A 19606-nucleotide genomic window follows, 5' to 3' on the forward strand; every position below is an offset into this window, starting at 1 on the left:
AATATCAGCCTTGAAGAACTTGTTAGTTCTCTCAGAAGCCATGAGATAGAACTAGAGGAGGATGAGCCTCAGAAAAGGAACAAGTCAGTGGCGCTGAAGTCCAGACCTGAAAGACGGAAGTCAGACAGAACCAAAGCCCTTCAAGCAGAAACTGCAGACACTGATGACTCTGAATCTGAAGACTCTGATGATGAAGAAGAACTGTCCCTACTAACTAGAAGAGTTAAGCAACTCTGGAAAAGGAGGAACAACAACAACTTCAGAAGATCAAGACCCAGAGGGGATCGATCAGAGTCAACTTCAAAAGGTAAACCTAACAAAGATATTACCTGCTTTGAATGTAAAGAAACAGGTCATTACAGAAATGAATGCCCCAAGCTGAAGAAAGATAACTCTAAGAAAGAAAGCTTCAAGAAAAATACCTTCAGAACAAAGAAGGGATTAATGGCCACCTGGGACGACAGTGAATCCGAATCATCAGAATCTGACTCTGATGAACAGGCCAACGTAGCTCTTATGGCTACCACATCCAGCAGCTCAGATGAAGAATCTGAAGAGGTATTTTCTGAACTTTCTAGATCTGACTTAGAATCATGTTTATCAGAAACTCTTACCTCTCTTCAGAAACTAAAACAAAAAGTTAAAGACATTAAAGGCCTTCTTAAAGCAAAATCTGAAGTATGTAGTAGACTTGAGACAACAATTCTAGCACGAGATGATACTATCAGATCTTTAACGTTAGAAAAAGATGGAGCTAAAACCAAAAGCTTAGAATTAGAAGAAGTGTTGTCTCAAGCACCACAAACTTCAAATGAAATTATTTATAAATATGAAGAAGCCTTTCAACAATTTCTGAAGAATGGGATAAATAGGAGTATTATGGCATCCATGATTTATGGAGTGAGTCAGAATAATAAAAGAGGAATTGGGTATGATTCTGAGGAACATAAAACCTCTACCAGTAACCAAATTAAATCGCCTTTTTCATATCACTACACACACACACAAGAACACAAATTTAAAAATGCTAGAAGACCCAAAGTTGTAAGAAACTCTGGGAAAACTAATCTGAAAGGACCCAAGAGATTCTGGGTACCGAAAGATAAGATCATCTATGTTGCAGATATCCTATGCAGCAAAGTTCAAACACCAATCATGGTACCTGGACTCTGGATGCTCGCGACATATGACGGGAAGAAAGTCTATGTTCCAAAGTCTGGAACTTAAAGACGCTGGATTTGTAGGCTTTGGAGGAGATCAGAAAGGAAGGATCAGAGGCTCCGGAACTATTGGTAATGGTACTCTTCCCTCTATATCTGATGTTCTTTATGTAGAAGGATTAATGCATAACTTGTTATCCATAAGTCAATTAAGTGATAACGGTTATGATGTAATCTTTAATCAAAAAACGTGTAAAGCCATTAGTCAGAACGATGGCTCTGTCCTTTTCACAGGCAAGAGGAAAAACAACATTTATAAAATAAATCTTTCTGATTTAAAAGATCAAAATGTTAAATGTTTAATGTCAGTTCACAAAGAGCAATGGGTATGGCATAGACGCTTAGGCCACATTAGCATGAGAAAACTTTCTCAGCTAACTAAACTTGAGTTAGTCAGAGGCCTGCCTAAACTGAAGTTTTCTTCAGATGCTCTGTGTGAAGCTTGTCAGAAAGGAAAGTTTTCAAAAACATCTTTTAAAAAGAAAAATGTTGTTTCTACCTCTAAGCCTCTGGAGCTTCTTCACATTGACTTATTTGGTCCTGTGAAAACAGCATCAGTCAATGGAAAGAAGTATGGACTAGTAATCGTTGATGATTACAGCCGCTGGACATGGGTAAAATTCCTAAAGCACAAGAGTGAGTCTCACTCTGTATTCACCAGTTTCTGTTCTAAAGTGCAAAAAGAATTTGACTCTAAAATTGTTAGAGTCAGAAGTGATCATGGTGGAGAATTTGAAAATAAAGATTTTGAAGAACTATTTGATTCTAATGGAATATCCCATGATTTCTCCTGCCCTAGAACTCCACAACAAAATGGAGTTGTAGAGAGGAAGAATAGGACACTCCAAGAAATGGCCAGAACCATGATCAATGAAACAAATGTAGCAAAGCACTTTTGGGCAGAAGCTGTAAATACAGCGTGTTACATTCAGAATAGAATCTCTATTAGACCTATTCTGGAAAAGACTCCCTATGAACTGTGTAAGGGAAGAAAACCCAACATTTCTTATTTTCATCCTTTTGGATGCATTTGTTTTATACTAAATACTAAAGAACATCTGAACAAGTTTGATTCCAAAGCACAGAAAGGTATTATGTTAGGATACTCAGAACGCTCTAAAGGCTATAGAGTATACAACACAGAAACCAAAATTGTGGAGGAATCAATTCATGTTAGATTTGATGATAAGCTTGACCCTGAAAAGTCAAAGCTAGTTGAAAAGTTTGCAGATTTAGAGATCACTCTGGTAGAATCTGAGAAAACTCCAGAAGCAACTGTCACTCCAGACTCTGAAGAAATTAAATCTCCAGAAATTCCAAGGAAAGTTAAAAGTCGTATTAACGTTTCTGAAGATTTGTTTTTGGGAAACAAAGATGAACCTGTTAGAACCAGATCTACCTTCAGAACTTCTGAAGATATTCCTCTAGGACTAGTGTCTCTGATTGAGCCTACGTCCTGTGATGAAGCTCTTCAAGATAACGATTGGGTGGCAGCTATGCAAGAAGAGTTAGATCAATTCTCCAAGAATGATGTCTGGGATCTCGTTCCTAAACCCAGAGGCACTCATGTCATTGGAACCAGATGGGTTTTCAGAAACAAACTGAACGAGAAAGGAGAAGTTGTCAGAAACAAAGCACGACTGGTAGCTCAAGGTTATAGTCAACAAGAAGGTATTGATTATAATGAAACCTTTGCTCCAGTCGCAAGGTTAGAATCTATTCGTCTTCTTGTATCTTTTGCTATTAATCACTCTATCAAATTATACCAAATGGATGTCAAGAGTGCATTTCTAAATGGTTATATTTCAGAAGAAGTGTATGTAAATCAACCTCCAGGTTTTGAAAATTCAAACTTTCCAGAACATGTTTTCAAACTTAAAAAATCTTTATATGGACTAAAACAAGCCCCCAGAGCTTGGTATGAACGTCTAAGCAATTTTCTTCTGGAACAAAATTTTATCAGAGGGAAAGTTGATTCTACACTCTTCTGTAAAAACCATAAAAATGATCTCGTGATATGCCAGATTTATGTTGATGACATTATTTTTGGTTCTGCTAATATCTCTGTTTGCCAAGAATTTTCTAAGTTAATGCAGGCAGAATTTGAAATGAGTCTAATGCAAGAATTAAAGTTCTTTCTGGGAATTCAAATCAATCAAACTCCAGAAGTCACGTACATTCATCAAAGCAAGTACATTAAAGACGTTCTGAAGAAGTTTGACATGACTGAATGCAACTCTGCAAAAACTCCTATGCACCCAACTTGCATTCTGGAAAAGGAAGAGGTAAGCAACAAGGTTTGTCAGAAGCTCTATCGAGGTATGATAGGCTCTCTTCTCTATCTGACTGCTACTCGTCCTGATATTCTCTTTAGCGTCTGTCTTTGTGCCAGATTCCAATCAGATCCTAGAGAATCTCATTTAACAGCTGTTAAGAGAATTCTTAAGTATCTAAAAGGAACTCCTAACCTGGGCCTGATGTATGAGAAAACATCAGAGTATAGGCTTTCTGGTTATTGTGATGCAGACTACGCAGGAGATAGAATAGAACGAAAAAGCACATCTGGAAATTGCCAGCTTCTGGGAAACAATCTAATCTCCTGGGCTAGCAAAAGACAGTCAACTATCGCTCTATCAACTGCAGAAGCAGAATACATCTCAGCATCACTGTGCACAACTCAGATGCTCTGGATGAAGCATCAGCTAGAAGATCTTCAGATATTTGAGAGTAACATTCCTATCCTTTGTGATAATACTGCTGCTATTTGTTTGAGTAAGAATCCTATTTTACATTCCAGAGCCAAACACATAGAAATTAAACATCATTTTATTAGAGACTATGTTCAGAAAGGAATAGTAACGCTGAAGTTCATTGATACAGAACATCAATGGGCAGATATCTTTACTAAGCCTCTAGCTGAAGATAGATTTCTTTTCATCTTAGAAAATCTGAACATTAAAAATTGTCCTGAATGAAGTATGGCTCTGAAAAATATAAAATAAGATTCTGATAAAAACAAATATGATTCTGCCTCTGACTCTGATACTTCTACATTGTTAAGAAGATATCTGAATTAGAAATCTTCAGAACCAATCTCTTGGTATTCCTGAAGATCAGATACATCAACACGTGGAACTCTGAAGCGTCAAACTTTAGAACTTCTAGACAGCTGTCAAGAAATTCAAAAGGCAGACGTTTGAGTTTTCCTCGAGCAGTGTGCAAACTGTGGGATTAGACATTCATTTATGAGTTGTAATCATTTTTCCCCCCAAGCGTGCCATTTTGAGTTTTGTGTCTAACGCTGGTATGTGTGTCGTTTTGCATGCGTTTTTACTTAGGTATATAAACACTTTTCTCACATTTCACACACTTATCACTCTCACTCACTCTAAAACCCTAAACCCTCTCTCGAAGTTTTCTCTGCAACTCTTTCAGTTCTTCATCTTCTTCATCAATCTTCTTCATGAATGCTCAAGAGCAAGAAGTTTTTAACTTCTCCCAACAAATGGAATCCGCTTCTAATCCCCAAACCTCAAACACTCAAACACCCACTGTTACAGGCGTTACCACAACCCCTGTTTATCAAGAACCTCACATTTTGGAACGTGAACGCCACATTCATCTTGCAACCTCCTTTGAAAATTTGGATGTACTGTGTGAATCGCTGGTAGATTTTGAGAACTTGAGAAGAAATGGTGTTGATCTTACTGAAGATCTTCACAAGCAAGGTTGGGAGAACTACTTCAACAGGCTTTATGGTCCCATTTACCCTCTTCTTGTCAAAGAATTTTGGAGACATGCTGATGCAGATGACCAGTTCATTGTTTCTTTTGTTCTGGGAGTGAAGATTGTCATCACTGAAGCATCAATTGCTTCCTTGTTGAACATGGAGACTACTGGAGGAAAAAGGATTTACAACATTCCTCCAAGGTCTAAGCGCATCACTGAGGTTATCAACCCAACAATCTTCAAACCTAATGTTGAAGGAAACCCCTCTAAGAACAAGGAGCTTCATCAGAACCTCCGAGTTTGGCTGAAAATAATTCTGGGAACCATTCACCATCGCCCAGCCTCCAACTCCTCTGATTATATTAATGCTGATCAGAAACTCATTTTATATTGCATTCAGAAAGGTATCAAGATCAATCTCCCTGTTCTTCTTTTCAAATATCTAAGGGATTCTGTCAAAGACTCCAGAAACAGCTTGAAGCCAAGATCTTACATCCCTCTGGGAAGACTGCTTTCTGATGTCTTCATTGAGCATGGATTGGTTGACCAGCTGGAAAAGGCCAAGCTGATGGATGATCTGGCTATAGAAACTGGAAGGCCTCTGAATGCCAAAAACCTGAAGAGCATGGGAATCATCAAAGAGATTAGAGTCAAGCCCACTATGGATGTGTCCTGGGAAGCTCTGAAAGATCAGAGGAAGATGCCTCATGGCCTTGAAAGGTTCTTCAAGAATGAACCCAGAGATGCCATTGCTATCTACCTTCAGCGTCTGCTGGATGAAGGTATTGATATTTCTGATTTCAGAATTGAAGACCTTTTGGATTCAGAAGAAGATTTGGTCAGATACAAAAGAGGTCTTTCTGAGAAGAAGATAGCTGAGGAAGCAAGGAAGGCAAAGAAACCCAGACTTGGAGAATCTTCTGGAACCAAAGCTCCAGCTCCTCTGAAAATCTCTTCTTCTGGTAAGTCTATTCCTCCTGTTACTTCTGTAATACCTATGATGGCCTCTTCTACTCCTCTCCCAACACCTCCCTTATTTACAACCTCTGAAATCCCTCCTTCAACCATCAGAACCTCTCAACCTCCACCTGTTCTAAAAGTTGCTCGTAATTTCACAACAACCTCTGACCCTAATCAACTATATCACCACAGCTCTTCCTCATCCTCTGAACCAGAAACACCCCCATACTTTAGTGTTTCTTCATCATCATCCACAGAACATTCTGACCCAAAATCCCCAACAATAGCTGAAATTTATGCTAGAAAATACGCCCCACAAACTCAAAAACAATCTGAAGTAACCTCACCCCTCCAAACTTCACTTCCACCACAACAAACAACAACCTTACCCTCTGAAACTCAACCATCTGATCCCTTCACCTCTAATATCATTCCACCATTTATTCCCGCTGTACCTGGACCAGACTCTGACCCATTAGACCTAAATCCACTATATGCTTCATCCCCTAGTCTTCAACCAGACGCAGATTCTGAACTTCAAGCAGAATCTGAACCTCAACAAACTGAACCTCAACCTCTAAATCTCAGCCCTCAAAACTCTCCACCTCATTCACCTGAACCTGAACCTGAACTTACCATACCTACCCTTGAGGAGGCCATTTTTCAGGTTGCAGAAGCTTCAGTCCAGAAGATCAAGTCTCTGGCTAAAAACTCTGAAGTTAGTGATGATCCTAAATCTGTTAGGACACACTGGAACAGAGTCATTAGTTGGATGACCTCTGAGTCTTATAGGCTGAAGAGTATCTCTGAACAAGTCAGAAATGGCTACATCAGAGATTCTGAGGAAAGACTCCAAGAGAGACTGGCTAGAGAAGCTGAGGCCAGAAGATTAGAGGAGGAAAGATTGGCTAAAGAAGCTGAAGAAGAAGCAAAGAGGTTAGAAGAAGAACGACTGGCAAAGGAAGCAGAACTTCTAAGGATTCAAGAAGCTGAAGCCAAGGCTCAGGCGGATACAGAAGCCCAAGCTGCTGCTGAAGCTGAAGCTCAGCAGGCTCTGACTCAGGGGGAGTCCTCTTCTGCGATCCCGTTGATTCTTAACACTCTGAAAGAGATCAAGCAAGATCAAAAAGAGATCAAGCAAGATCAGAATGAGCTCCGGGCCAGGATGGACAAGCAAGATGCTTTGAATGAAAACATCCAAAACATGTTTGCCATGTTGCTTCAGAGACTTCCTCAACCTCCAAACCCTTAGGCACTTAGGATTTATTTTATTTGCTTGCCTAATGTTTTTGCTTCTGTCTTCTTTTTAGCTCTGATACTCTTCTTTGAGTCTGATGTTTTGAATGCCTTTCTGCCTTTGTGCTTTTGATTAATGAAATGTTTTTCTCTTTATTATCTTGTTATTTTTTTTATATATCTCCCTTTTTGATTCTGACAAAAAGGGGGAGAAATCATTAAATAGCTCTGATGAAAATTGTCTAAAACCTTAAGCACTCTGCAACATCTGTAGATATAGCTCTGATAAAAATAGCTCTGTTTAAATGGCTCTAACATTAAATTTAAGAAATTGCAGAAAGTTTTCAGAAATCTTATTACTTTGAAAGCTCTGGTAAGAACTTCTGAACTCCCTAGCACTAACTCAGGGGGAGCTTCTGTCTATCTGATCTTATTTTATTCATGTTTCATCTGCTATTTTAAGTTGTTTTGTCATCATCAAAAAGGGGGAGATTGTAAGAACAAAAATTGTTCTACAACAGATTCCTTGATTTTGATGATAACAAAGGATGAAACCAAAAATGGCACCCTAACGAAAAGTTTCTAAGTGTGCAGGGTTCTAAAGAAAGAAGAAATAAATCTGATGATGTCATCAGATGCACAACAAGATCAGATACAAATTATCAAGTATCAGAAGCATCTAAAGTGGAATCTCGTTTCAAGAAGCTCTGACTCTGGACAAAACTGCAAAGTATCAGAAGCATCTGAACATGAAGTAAAGTCTAGAAGCTCTGACTCTGAACAAATGCCCTCTGTAAACTCTGAAGTTATCAGCGCCATCTGAACTTTCAAGAGATAACATCAGAAGCCAGATTCCCAGATACACGAAGACTCTAATCAGAATTGTTAATCATGATGAAGTAACGTTTAAGCCAAGTTAAAGTTCTGCAAATGGATTTCCTCAATTAGAAAGAGACGTTAATCTCCACTTCCAAGAGAGAAGATACTACTTGTGGTAAGTAGTCACTTCTAAGAGAAAAAGTCTCCTGCAGAAGCTATTTATGGAATGGCGTAATTACATCTCTTTATCCAGCAGATTTAACTCTACTTCAACTCTATTTCAACACTACTTCAACTCCTATATAAAGAGAAGAAATCAACCTTCAGTAAGCAAGAAATCACTAGCCAAAACTATACTGAAATTATATCACGCTCAAGAAAAACATCTTTGTTCTTGAAAGATTTTCACTAAGCTTTTGCTTATCAAGTGAAAAATTTGTTCTTAAGTTTGTAATATTTGCTTTCTTAGAAGCACTCTAGATTACACATCTTGTATCTATTTTTATTTGATTTCCTCAAGTGACTCTTTGTAGTCTGTAGACTTGAGAGGACTAAGAGATTTTCTTCTCTCTTAGGGGTTGTTTGTAATCTTTCAAGATTAGTGGATTAAGTCCTTGTTGAAGGCGAAATCACCTTGGCCGGGTGGACTGGAGTAGCTTTGTGTTATAAGCGAACCAGTATAAAATCATTGTGTGATTTCATTTTGCAAAAGCGCTTATTTTTCAAACAATTCAAACCCCCCCTTTCTTGTTTTTCTCACCTTCACATAGCAGAATAATCAACATAAAGATTTTCCTCTTAAGGAATCAAAGGATAAGTAGAGTCGGTTTTAGAACTTGAAAACACTCAACAACAATAATAACTAAAACTTAAAACAAAAAAATCATATGTTCATAAATTGGCTACTATAGAAGATAACAATAATCACATTGGAGGAAGATAACATGATATAAGTTTGACATAAGCTAGGTTGAATAACCAAGGTACAGAGAAAGAGCAAGAACAACAACATATAACTTTGGTAACATCTAATGGGAAGATGACAAATCTTAAACCTAAAATATCATATGTATTGGATGCTGCAAGAAAGCATTGCAAGAAGTGCAAGAGATTGAAAGCATTTCAAGAAATAGTGCATTAAATATTTTTCATTGAAGTCTCGCGTCGTTTTCTCTACAAAATATTTTAAATTTTGTATTAAATAATTTTAAAATATATTTATAAAGAAACTTAATTAAATTAATTAATTTATTTTATAAAAAATATTAAATACTCTCTCCGTCTCAAAATAAGTGACACATTTGATAAAATTATTTTTACAAAATAAGTGCCATTTTTTAATTTCCAATATAATTTTAATTTTTATGTTCTAATTACCCTGTATAATTCATACTCTTAATTTATTACTCTCATAGTATTTATGATTATTCAAATACATCAATAATAAATTAGAATAATTTGATGAAAAATAATCAATTATTATATATATATATATATATATATATATATATATATATAGAGAGAGAGAGAGAGAGAGAGAGAGAGATTAATTATTATACACTGTCAATGTAAAAAGTTTTACACCGTCGGTTCATCACCATCACCCGTTTGTATTACTTTATAGATTTTTAAAATAAAAGTCAAACTTCTTTTGATATCTCACGCCTATAATTAACTGATGGTGTAAAACCTTTTTACACTGACAGTGTATTTCAATTAATCTCATATATATATATATATATATATATATATATATATATATATGGGTGAAATAATAAATCATATTTGTTAACTCATTACAAATATTTTTTACTCAGGTGAGATCCAAAAAACTAATTTTTAAAATGAGTGACTAAAAATTGAGAAATTTTTACAAAAATAACCCACTTTTTCAAGGAACTTCCCAAAATACTTCTGGTTTCAAAAAATATCCCAAACTACCCCATTTTTAGGAGGAGACGTCAATTCAATTGGCGACTCCTCTTAAAAATTAAATGCAGGCGCCAATTGGATTGGCTAGGGCAGGTGCTCTAGCCAATTGGATTGGCGCCCCTGTGTATACCTTGAATTGACGCATCAGTGTAAAATGCAATTTTTGTGCTATAAATAGATGTGTTATGTGAGTCATTGTTCCACATCTTAATTAATCATTTGGAAATCATGTTTGGTGTTCGTCGCCGATACAGAAAGGTGATTTATGCGAGAGACAAACCTCAGATGCTGATGCTGTTTTGGAACATCACTACGTTCGATCAACTGAAGAGGGAGTTGATTCGTTAGTTAGATGGGAAAATACCAGAAGGGGAAAAAATTAGAAGTATTGAGAGACTCGACAATATCTTTGGTTGGGTGCGAATGAAGACTGATAAGGATGTTAGGGAAATGATATTCGGTCGAGATGACATTAATTTGATTGTTGTAATCAGTTAGAAATATTTCTGTTTTCAGATAGCTTATTTTGTGCTGATGTTTGTTGTGAACCTCGTTGTAACAAAAACGTAATGATATATAATGATTGAAGGTTACAGAAATACAATGTTACAAAAAGCTTAAGACCCAGATGATGCCCCTCGATTGGGACAATTGTTCTTGTTGTGTCCTGGTTGACGACAGATACTACATAATCTTATAATTTTATTTGTGGAATCCATTTCTGTCCTGATACGTGTGTTATTTGGCATTCCTTTTTTCTTTCTACGCATCTCGTCGTTGTGTCAAACTATATCACCTTCATATGGAGGCCAGTATCCCTCCATTGATAGTACCGAGAATCTTCGATTATATACATTCATGATGGTGACAGTCTTGTATACATCAGATAAATGGATGTAAGCGTCTTGACGAGTATAAGCGCATGCTGCAATGACATGGGAGCAAGGAATGTGGAAGGCCTGGAATTTTCCACAATCGCACCAACTTCTTTTTAGTCTAACAACATAGGCTAAATTTGGTCTCCCCTCGTTGTGATCCATTGTTTCCTGGACGCTGAAATTTTGCCTATGACGGTCAAAGACTGTTATAGCGTGTGTGCTAGCTTTAATGCTCTCCTCTTTCATGACCTTCATGCAACACTCACTGAATACTTGCCCGGATATTAACACTGCATTCCATCTTTCACCTCTGGTTGCGAACGTAGAAGCCAACCTATAATAGGTCGATCTTACCAAGGCGGTTATCGGCAGATTTCGAATTCCTTTGAATACCCCGTTCATGCATTCCACAAGGTTTATTATCATGTGACCCCATCGACAACCTCTATCAAATGCCCTTGTCCACTGCTCTACTGGTATGTTATTTAGTCATCTCCCTGTGTCTTCATTAGACAGTATAATTTCATCACGATAATATTAAAATGACGACTGAGTTAGAGCATACCCAACATTCACCACCTTCTTGCGAAGATTCTTATCTTTTATAGCACACATGAAGTTTTGTGCAATGTGTCTGATGCAATAGACATGGGTAGAAGGAGGATCATGCCATCCGTTGTCATGGTTGTTCAACGTGTGAGGTGGATCTCCCAAGAGTCGTATTTCTTTTTGTAAGACACAGCCAAACGAAACTTACAAAGCATGTTACGACATTCGATAACATACCTTCTAGAATCAGTACGTTTCACTGTAAAATCAGTAGAGTTGTTCATGTGGAATTTTTTGATAGCTAGAACACATTCGTCTTTGGTACGAAACATGTCTCCCACCTTTAATTCGCCTTCTGATATCGGATACGGATTATAGAAAAAACTGTTGGATGTTTCATTGTCGTGCAAATCCATATTTGTCATATGTTGAGGCGGATTGTAGACATGACTAGGAGGTATTGGTGGTGGTTGATCATCATCTTCAATGTCGTTGTTCAGCATGTGATCAACCTATATCTCAGTCTCCTCTTCTTCTTCATCAACGACGTCCACTTCTACTTCTGCTTCTGGGTTGACGTCATCTGACCATTGTGGATCAAATTCACCAGATTCATCCTGACTGGTTATTTAAGACTCCTAAGATGGTATACATGGTTGAAGAGTAATGCACAACTCAATATAGTTGCATCCTGAATGTTCATGACTAACAAACATGTATTCAACATCTTCATCGTCTCGTACCTTAAGGGGAAAAAACTTGCATTGACTATTCTAAAAAAATATTGGATTTTGATACGTGATCTTTGACATAATACCCGATCCTATACAAGATTGTATTCTTTTTTTCAAATGCAAGAAGGTTGCATTTCTCTTGATCGTGAGTCTAATGGTGTCAGTGTTTCGAAAACAAAAACCATACAACTCAGACTCGTATGTTTCACCGTTGCAGTGAACGTTGACACTATATTTTGGTGAAGATGACATTGTGCAGATGAAAACTATTTTCTTGCTGCAGATGAATGTGAGTGAAGTGTCTTGGATGTTGATAGTAAAACACTTAAATAGGGAAATGATGTGTCTCACATGCTAGCTATTCGGAGTGATGTGTCGCACATGCAAGCTACTACGAAATGATGTGTCAACCATGCAAGCTACTAAGAAGTGACATGTTCAGCATGCAAGAGAGAGGACATCCACGTGTCAGACATGCAGACACACACTCCAAATGAATTGGCGCCCCATTCATTCCTTGCACATGGGCGCCAATCCATTTGGCGACACCTTGTCAAAGCATGCATGCATACCTCGAAACCAAGCAATCAGACCTAGTTCTTGCATGCATGTCCCTATGGAGACACCAATTTGAATGGCGGCCCCTCTTAAAGGTTGTACATGGTCGCCAATTCAAGTGAAGACACCATGCAAGCACAACTTTTCATGCTCCCATCCATTTGCCTATAAATACAACCACTCCATCAACACTTCTTCCACACCATCACTCTCACTACTTCTTCTACAATACTTCTTCTACAATTTCATCTACAACAACTTCTTGTAGTTTCATATGCACCAACCCCCCGACAAAATGTCTATCCTCACAATGGGCGAATCACATAGAGGAACGGTTGAAAACATCACAACATATGTAAGTTTTTTCTTTCATCTTCACCAACCCCCTTTTATTTTAACATACCAACTTAGTCAAGTTTTTTGTTCTTTCTTTTATAGGATGTATCAAGGTTCTGGACTCGGGTCCACGAATATGTCCATATGGATCCGATGATTCAACCTTATGTTGAACTCGCCGTTTTTGGTCATATAAGCAAGACTTTATCTTGGTCCGTAGATAACAAATTCATTCTAGCTTTATGCGAAAGATGGCGACCAGAGACACACACATTTTGGTTCCCAACCGGTGAGTGTACCATGATGTTAGAAGATGTCTACATGCTTTTGGGATTGTCCATTGAAGGTAAGGCTGTTAATGGTAAAACCAACTATGCAAATTCAATTTGCATGGATCTCTTGGAGACTGATTTGTTAGATGATAACACAAGAGGTCAAGGTGTACTACTTTCACGCCTTAAGTCGTACTATAATAATTTATACTTAGATGAGCATTCTACCGAAAATGCTCGAATAATAAAAACTAGGTGTTACATTATGTTGTTAATTGGCTCGTTTTTATTTCCTGAAGGTAGTGGTTCTAGCATGCATATTATGTATTTACCTCTACTTAGACATGTAGATAGAATAGGAAGTTAGAGTTGGGGATCTGCTTGTCTAGACTATCTCTATAGCTCCTTATGCAAAAACTCACACAAAGACACATCTACATTTTCTGGATGTGCTGTTTTGCTACAAGCATGAGGTTGGTCAAGACTACCGTCTCTAGCACCCGTCAACAACAACCCTTTCACATTTATGTATGCACAAAAGTAAGTTGTTTAAATTGATTTATTTTTACTTACTTCTTTAAAGATTATTACCTCTAACTAATATTTTTTGACTTTTTGGTGTATATGGTCTGCACGTGGTATGAGTTATAACAGATGTCCAAGACACTGTATTACTCAGTATCGCAACCTGTTGGATCACCTTCGACCGACAAACGTAAGGATAATAACTTAATTATTTCGTTATATTTTGTTAACTTCTTCTACCTTGATTATAATCCTATCTTCTTTCACATGTCAATTCATTTGGTGTCCATACCTTAATTTGGATCATGACCATGAGGTCAACGCTGAAGACGCGGCCGTATGGACTGCATGCACACCGATAATACGGTTCGCAACTGTGGAGATGCACAACATGATCGTGTGAAGCTGCAGTTCGGTATGCCCCAACACATCCCAGACCCCCCAGTTAGCCTAGGAGAATGACATATGCGTAAAGTTAATGACCAATGGAACTTCAATTCATGGCAAAGCTTCGCAAGATCAGAGTGTCGCAAATGGAAGCACCGTCATGACCATGTGTTAACTGACGCAGTCACACCAACTGAAGAAAAACCAAGTCGTACATATATGGCTTGGTACATATCAGTTGATTTTCAGTTCATCGTCGAGGATATGTACTTGTACGAACCACGCCAGATGACTTACACACCTAACACCTCAACATCAAACACCCAACAACAGTGTCATACCGGATACACACAACCCCCTGTCCGTCAAACGTTCCGTTCAACCAACACACAAACATACAACCAAAACATGCCATACACCCAACCCCAATACCAAGAGCATACCCCATACCACCACCAACAAATTGACCATCAACCTGAGACCCAACATCGCTTCGCACCCACCCCATCACTCTACCAAAGTCGCCTTAGCCAGAACACCAAACGATCATTCAACACCAACCGCCTCTCCTCCTACCATAACCAAGAAGCCCAAACCTCACAAAACCTAAACATCCAACAACCCTATCTCTACCAAACACCCCAACAACCTTTCCAACCTTTCCTCGACGCATCATTCACACCCATGTCTCCCTTCAACCGTCCCGGTCGCCCATCAATGAGTCACCCACAATCCAACTTCTCTGGCATGGGTCATGAGCTCAACTACGACGGTACACCATCGATGCATACTGAAGATTATGCCGACTTGTCTGACTACCTCAACAGACTATCTCCTATAGTTGGTAGTGACGCTCCTGACCCCTCAGATGCTCAAACTCCGGTGGTGAATCACCAACGTGGGTTAGGGCCACGAGTTAGGGTAGCTAGGGGATGTGGGTCCGGAGGTCGGTTAGGTGATCCCGGTCATCACCATTAGGCTTTTTTTGTGTAAACGAAATTTTTTATTAATATCAATCGGTCATATTTCAAATTTATCTATCATGTATACTATTTAGCAAAAAAAATTGCATTTTACACTGAGGTGTCAATCCAATTGACGCCTCCTCTCAAGCAATACACATGGGCGCCAATTGGATTGGCTAGGGCATGCCCTAGCCAATCCAATTGGCGCCTCCATTCAAGTATTTAAGAGGAGTCGCCAATTAAATTGACGTCTCCTCCTAAAAGTGGGGTACTTTGTAATTTTTTTTGAATCCAGAAGTAATTTTAGAATTTTCATGAAAAAGTGAATTATTTTTTTTAAAAAGTTAAAAAATTAAAAACCCAGAATCAAAAGTGTTTTTAAGAAGAAAAAAAAAAATTAGAATACTAAAATTGCTTATAACTCAAAAATTATGAAGAAAAAGTAATTAAACAAAGAAAAGGTACTAAAATCGGGAAACTGAATCGGAGTGAGGTGTTTGGTGTGCGAGTTAGAAACATCAAGAGGAAGAGGATGATCGGAGTCGGAAAGATAAAGCAGTACGGTAACGTCCTCGACAAGCCCCTTAACAAGGGCAAGACTGAGGTATCTACCTTTATTTGCTCTTTTTCTCTCAACCGCTTCTTCAATCTTACAGATCTCGCTTTCCCAATGCTAATTTGATTTGTTGTTGGTGCAGGTTAGTTTGAGTGCATTTGCGTTCTTGTTCTCCGAGCTTGTTCAGTACAACCAAACTCAGGTTGACAATATCGGCGAACTCGAACGAAGGTGATTTGCGTTCTTTATATATATCTCTGAAGAATCACATTTTCATTCTCTGTGAATATAGATTTCTATGCTTTATTTGTAGCTTTTCACTAAGCTTGAAGAGATAAAATTCTAGGTTTTACTGTGAAATAAGGATTGAATTGGCTTTAGAACAACATTTTTCTGATTTTTGTTATATTTAATCAATACAAGTTAGTTTGGTATTTAATATGTAAATTCTCTAGACTGGAGGATGCTGGATATGCTGTTGGGGCTCGTGTTCTTGAGCTACTATGCCACAGAGATAAGGTATGGTCGCTGACAGAAGAAATCTTGCAAATGTTTACTTTATTTATCATAATCAATGTTAAGTGTTAAGGGAATTTAATTAGATGATCCTAAGACCCAAGACAAGGAAATAGTGGGCTCTAGGTAGTGGTGATCAGTTGGATCTTTGATTAAATAACATTTCTTATTTCTTTGTTACAATCCTAATTCACTGGAGATCGAATTCAGACTTTAGATTAGACAGTTATTATTTTAGTATCATTCTCATTCTAACAAGAACGGAACCACACTCTGTAGGATAAGGATTTGAATCTACGAAGTTGGGTTTTGGAGACACGTGTTCTGTGATGGACTACAATACTAACAGAACACTCTGAGAATAAACTCGTTTTCCAAACAGAACCTATAGAAATTTCCCATCTTTGCCCTCCCGACTATATATGAAAATGATGCGTTAACTTTATTATGAATGCCCCTCATTCGTTGTCTGCAGATTCTGATATCAAGAAGTGTATCCACAGCTTCTTGCACCAATTTTCTTTGACGTATTGCTAATTCCCCTGGTATTAGGTTCACAACCAGTTCCTTCCCTTTGAAGGATATATCATGTCTAATCAGTTTGACTTTCATATACCCATAGAACGAAGCTGAAAACTTTTTTATATCCTAGTTTATTAAAGATTTGACAGTTCTAAGCAAAAGATTGTTACATGTTAATGAATGTTAGACCATGTTGACTTTTTGCTCTTATTCGCCCATTTGTAAATAAAATTATAGGAGTTCACTTCACCAACTTCATATTTTTTATTATATGAAAAAAGGTTTACCTTATGACCTATGACTCGGGTTCAATTCATTTATTACAGAGATGAAAAGGGGGGAAAAGGCAACACTTGGCTTCAACCCATCCCTTGGGACAGTTTCCTAACCATTTCTATGCCCTATATTCTATACGATGATGATTATTTGCCATTTGACAATTTGTTACTAACAAGATTAACTTTTGCACCATTCAATATCTCTTTGCCACCAACAAATTTGTCCACCCTTTTGGCTTCATGTCAGAATCCATGAATATCCATTGAGTGTGCTAGATCGTCTGCATATACTGTCCACCTTTTTGGTTTCATGCCATTCTCTCTAAAATGAGAGAATTCATGTACATCCATTGGGCCTGCTAGTTGATCGTCTGAATATATTGTCCACCCTTTTTTGCATGAGGTTAGCATGATTGATCTAACAATATTATTCTGAAACTGCAGGGAAACAGGAGGGAGACACGGTTGTTGGGTATTCTTTCTTTTGTACACAGTACAGTGTGGAAAGTACTATTTGGAAAGGTTAGCCCCTTCATCAGAGTTTGATTATATTTCCTATTGACCCCTAATTTATTATTACTTGCACAGGTAAATTATATGTTTGTGTTACAAAATGGCATGAACTGTCTTGCTTAAAGAAACTATTTTTGACCCTTTTCCATCATGGTGTAGTATGCCTTTTAGAATGGAAAATAGGTTCTATGAAGCTTTATGTTGTTCAGTAAGAAATATGTTCATTATAATCTTGAAATCAAGGTTATAATAAATGTGAAACGTGCAGGATATCATAAAATGAATAGATAGACTATTTCACACAAAGCTGTTTTGGTTGTTTATTCTACAAAGGCAATGATTGTTAACTTTAGCAATCTGGTGTACGTATTCACAATATTTAACTGGTTTGAACATTGAGGTTCCCCTTGATCTGGTTTTTGGGATGGGGAAAAGGCTAATCAGTACCAATTTAAAGACTCTATAGATGTTGAACGAATATATACTGTGCTATTGTTTAACACTAGATTGGTCACAAGAGTATATTCTACTGCTAAGAGATGTCCTATTGAATTAGCAATATTTAGTTGTTTACATAGATTGAATCATCAACAAGTTGATTCAGTCTTGCTTCTTGATAAACCTGTTTTCATTGAATGTTCTATATTATAGAAAAAATGGTAGAAACTTGGCTCAGGTGGTTTGGGTATGAGGAGAGAAGACCTATACATTCAGTAGTAAGAAGAATAGATCAGATGAAGGGTAATCAAATCCCTGGAGGCAGATGTATACTTCGAAGCGCTATAAGAGAAATTATTAAGAAAGATCTACATATTAATGAATCGGATAGAGATATGATATATATGACAGAACATTATGACGCTATGCAGCTGATCCTACTTACTGCGATAAGACTTGGCTGTTGCTGTTGTAGTGTTCTATGTCGTGATTTTCCATATGCTTTTTGAAAGTTCTTTGTTTTTCGGTCAACTTTACAGATCTGGTGTTGGAGACCTTAAACACATGCAGGATCAGAATGCATTAACTATGATTACCATTAATAAATTGTCCTGTATCTTGCAGTTATATTTGATGGTGTTCTTTGGTAATTTATATTTTGTTCTGGTTGCACCATATGCTCATTTTTGTTGAAAATATCTTACTTGTTTTGCGGCTCCTTAAGTTTCAATATATGTTCTCTTTTACATTATATTAGGTAGCTGATTCATTGGAGAAAGGAACTGAACACGAAGATGAATATATGATCAGTGAAAAGGAACTCCTAGTAAACAAGTAATTTTAGGTTCAACATTTATTTTGACTGTTAAACATACTGGATACTTTAACATTAATCAGTAGTAAACTGATGGATATCTGGTTTATAGATTCATTTCTATCCCAAAGGACATGGGAACATTTAACTGCGGTGCATTCGTTGCTGGAATAGTCCGGGTAAGTGCTTCACTTCACTCAGTTTCCATCAACCAGTTATCCGATTCTTTGAGAAAGGCCCAATCAATTGTTTTTTGTTCAATTCTTCAGGGTGTTTTGGACGGTGCCGGGTTTCCAGCTGTTGTAACAGCTCATTTTGTGCCCATGGAAGGCCAACAACGACCTCGGACAACCATTTTGATAAAATTTGCTGAAGAGGTAAAATTGTCATTGATTTTATTTCCGTTTTTGTTCCGTGCCAACATACCTTTTTAACTGATTGTTTGTTTTTGGGTTATCTTCCAGGTATTACGCCGAGAAGCAAGATTAGGCTGATATTTATACTGAGATTTTTCAATTAAGATATATCTGTAATGCTGAACGCCAATATAGAAAGATGTGGAACTTTCACCTCTGCGTGTGAAGAGAATTTTAGGATTCTGACCAGCCTATCCTTTTGATATGTACTTCAAAATCATTTTTCATTCTATTGTATGTTGTGCTTTGAAGCTGGTAATTGTTCTTAATGTCCTGAATTTTCATGTACAAAAAAGCACCGTGTTGTTCAGATGGAAACTGATTTCCTCCTTTCCCTATTATCTTTGCGAGGTCCATGTTATTACTGAAGCTTTTCTTTGCTTGCTAGCTCCGGTTCATATTATGGTGAAAAAACTAAATAGCTGAAAGTTTGCTTGGTTGAAAAACTTGAAG

At 37.5% G+C, this 19606-nt stretch overlaps 1 protein-coding gene across 1 annotated transcript; it reads left to right on the plus strand.

The window, feature by feature from the left end:
* The first annotated feature begins 15493 nt into the window (after positions 1–15493).
* LOC127083922 (uncharacterized) lies at positions 15494–19494 on the plus strand. Its single transcript, XM_051024288.1, has 8 exons — positions 15494–15704; positions 15799–15887; positions 16112–16175; positions 17417–17494; positions 18681–18757; positions 18850–18916; positions 19007–19114; positions 19202–19494. Exons 1-8 carry the CDS (start codon positions 15633–15635, stop codon positions 19229–19231), a joined length of 585 nt encoding a protein of 194 aa, XP_050880245.1. The 5' UTR covers positions 15494–15632; the 3' UTR covers positions 19232–19494.
* Positions 19495–19606: the final 112 nt, after the last annotated feature.

This window comes from Lathyrus oleraceus, chromosome 5 (assembly GCF_024323335.1).
Source record: "Lathyrus oleraceus cultivar Zhongwan6 chromosome 5, CAAS_Psat_ZW6_1.0, whole genome shotgun sequence".
NCBI lineage: Eukaryota > Viridiplantae > Streptophyta > Magnoliopsida > Fabales > Fabaceae > Lathyrus > Lathyrus oleraceus.

Excerpts from the sequence above, each read along its gene's own strand:
- LOC127083922 (XM_051024288.1), top strand. The coding sequence starts at position 15,633 with ATGATCGGAGTCGGAAAGATAAAGCAGTACGGTAACGTCCTCGACAAG. Across the intron at positions 16,176-17,416 it reads TACTATGCCACAGAGATAAG|GGAAACAGGAGGGAGACACG; the intron begins GTATGGTCGCTG and ends CTGAAACTGCAG. Across the intron at positions 18,758-18,849 it reads AAGGAACTCCTAGTAAACAA|ATTCATTTCTATCCCAAAGG; the intron begins GTAATTTTAGGT and ends TCTGGTTTATAG.